The 2,392-nt window shown below is 37.8% G+C and overlaps 1 protein-coding gene across 1 annotated transcript; it reads left to right on the top strand.

Moving 5' to 3' along the window:
• The first annotated feature begins 499 nt into the window (after nucleotides 1-499).
• Nucleotides 500-1,466, top strand: LOC132757776 (THAP domain-containing protein 10-like). The gene is made up of 2 exons (XM_060749164.1): nucleotides 500-898; nucleotides 1,371-1,466. Exons 1-2 carry the CDS (start codon nucleotides 500-502, stop codon nucleotides 1,464-1,466), a joined length of 495 nt encoding a protein of 164 aa, XP_060605147.1.
• The last annotated feature ends 926 nt before the right edge of the window (nucleotides 1,467-2,392 follow it).

Below are 2,392 nucleotides of genomic sequence, written 5' to 3'. Positions count from 1 at the left end.
CGAAAGTGAAATATTAAGGGCTGTGCGTCGCTACAAGTCTTCTTACTGTACTGTCTTCTTACAGTTTTAAATAATTAAGCCAGTTAGGTTCAATTAAGCCGGTAATTAAAGGTGAATTTGCAAAATTGCATATATTTTACAAATTTTTATAAAATTTAATACGTAGATTTCAAAAATCGTTTTGAAAAAATGTTTTGTAAATTCCTTTTGTAAAAAAAATGTGATTTAGTAAGTCGTTTTTTTCCGTAACGCGATCGGTAATTTCCGCCGCCATTTTTGGTGATGACGTAGGAATATTCCTATCCACCGCGTCAAACTGCGTGACAGTCATTCGTGTGTAAACATTTCCCGCGAATACATCAAAATAGCGAAGTGTCAGCTGTGTATATTGTGTTATATTGTGTGTGTAATAAAGGAAGGTGCATTTAACATTGTTTAAAGGATTTACTATTGTTTTATTTAATAGTTTATCACCGTAATTTGTGTTCGAAAGGAAAACATGGTGCACTGTGTGGCATTTGGATGCCGTAACAAAAGTGACGGTGGAACGAAAGGTTTTTTTCTATTCCCGAAGGATGATACTTTTAGGAAGAAGTGGACAAATGCCGTGAAATCATTGAGAAATGTGAACGGAACGTTAAAGCCATTTGTGCCGACGAAAACTTCACGTTTGTGCTCTAGACATTTCACCGACGAGTCATTTGTACATCCACCGAGTATAATGAACTCAGTTGGTTTGACTTTGAAACTACAGCTTGTTAAAGGTGCTGTCCCTACAATTTTTCCAGAAATTGAAGAGTTTAAAAACAACAACAAACCTTCATCAGTAAGCCACCTAGGGCCACCAAAGAGGAAAAGGACATCCTATGGAGGCTTTGAGAAAAGGAATAGAAAATCGGTAAGATCTAAGCATTTGTACAAGTTCCAAAATTACTGTAATATATTAGGCTACAGTATACTAATTAAATAGTTTTTGTATACTCAGTACTGTTATTAGTCTCAATATTTTGACTGCAAGACTGACTGATTTTAGAAACTGATGTTAGAAAACATGTCGGTCGAAGGGGATCATAATCTACATAATAAATGCCCTTGTGGTCAATTTTTGGGCTTTTGTGGTATGCTAAATGCATGGGACACAGGCATCCCTGGACTCTTGGAAGCTCCCAAGCTTTTTTTTTTAGAAAGGTGAGGAAATGAGCTGCTCAAGGCTGTTTTTTCGTGTGTCAAATCCTGCTAGGTGGTAAAATAAATGTTGATCGTGTTATTCAACTGCTTTGCTGTGAGAAATTCCGACAATTTTAACCGCCTATGCTTGCCTAGGCATTATATGTATGATCACTTTTATAAACCCCATCCAAACCATTTAGCCCCCAAATTTGAGCTGCAAAGAAGTTAAATTTCAGAAAGGGCTCAGTCAGTGGGCCACTCAAGAGACTGTTCTCATGCAGGATTACAGAAGGTAGGGTAAGGGGTAAATGACCCCTACCTTACGTACAGCTTGATATCGCTTATTATTGTTTTTTATTGAAAAATATGCAATACATTGTTTCTCCCTCAGGGTATTTTGACGTCTTGTCTGTGATATGCAGGATTCATAACCTCAGATCCCCTTTCAAAATTCCATTTTATTTATTTCCGCCCATTGTTTTCGTGTTTAGGGCACACGCATTCTTTTACTTTTACTTACTTCAATCAAACCGAGCCTGCAACATTTTCAATTTTGCCGTGTTGGGCTTTCTTTAGGGATTCTGTATTTATCTATTTTATGATCACATCCGTGTTATTTGTGCCGTGTGGCGGCTGTAAAAAGTCTCCCCGTACATTTAATCAATGATGTTATATTTTCGATCCTTGAAGATCGTTCAGCACGACATTTTTGTTGTGCTTGTGGTATTTTTAGTTTCAACTTTTCGGCATTTTATAGTTGGGTGGTTCCAATATTCCTACTTGAATAATGTTGAATCACCCTTAGGATATGTTGCCTGCTTTTTAAATTTGTCTTTTGACGTCTTATCTGTGATACGCAGGCTTCATAACCTCTGATCCCCTTTCAAAATTCCATGTTATTTAGTTCCGCCCATTGTTTTCTCGTTTAGGGCACACGCTTTTTATTACTTGGGGACCATACGCCGCTTTTCATGGAATGGCACGGAAGTGTCACATTGAAGGTTCCATGATAACCGCCGTATGAACACATCTGCGGATGTTTCTAAATTAAATTTTACTATTTCATGTTTAAATGTTGAATTCTGCTTAAGCCGGTGCTAGGGGGCGTGGACGGTAACTTGCACTTTCCAGTACCGTCCATGAACAGGCTCAATCAAACCGAGCCTGCAACATTTTCAATTTTGCCGTGTTGGGCTTTCTTTAGGGATTCTGTATTTATCTA

The sequence above is a fragment of the Ruditapes philippinarum genome, unplaced genomic scaffold, assembly GCF_026571515.1.
Source record: "Ruditapes philippinarum isolate M1 unplaced genomic scaffold, ASM2657151v2 ctg6_1_1_1_1, whole genome shotgun sequence".
Taxonomy (NCBI): domain Eukaryota; kingdom Metazoa; phylum Mollusca; class Bivalvia; order Venerida; family Veneridae; genus Ruditapes; species Ruditapes philippinarum.
Note: the sequence above shows the minus strand (reverse complement) of the source record. Positions and strands in the feature narration are given on the sequence as shown.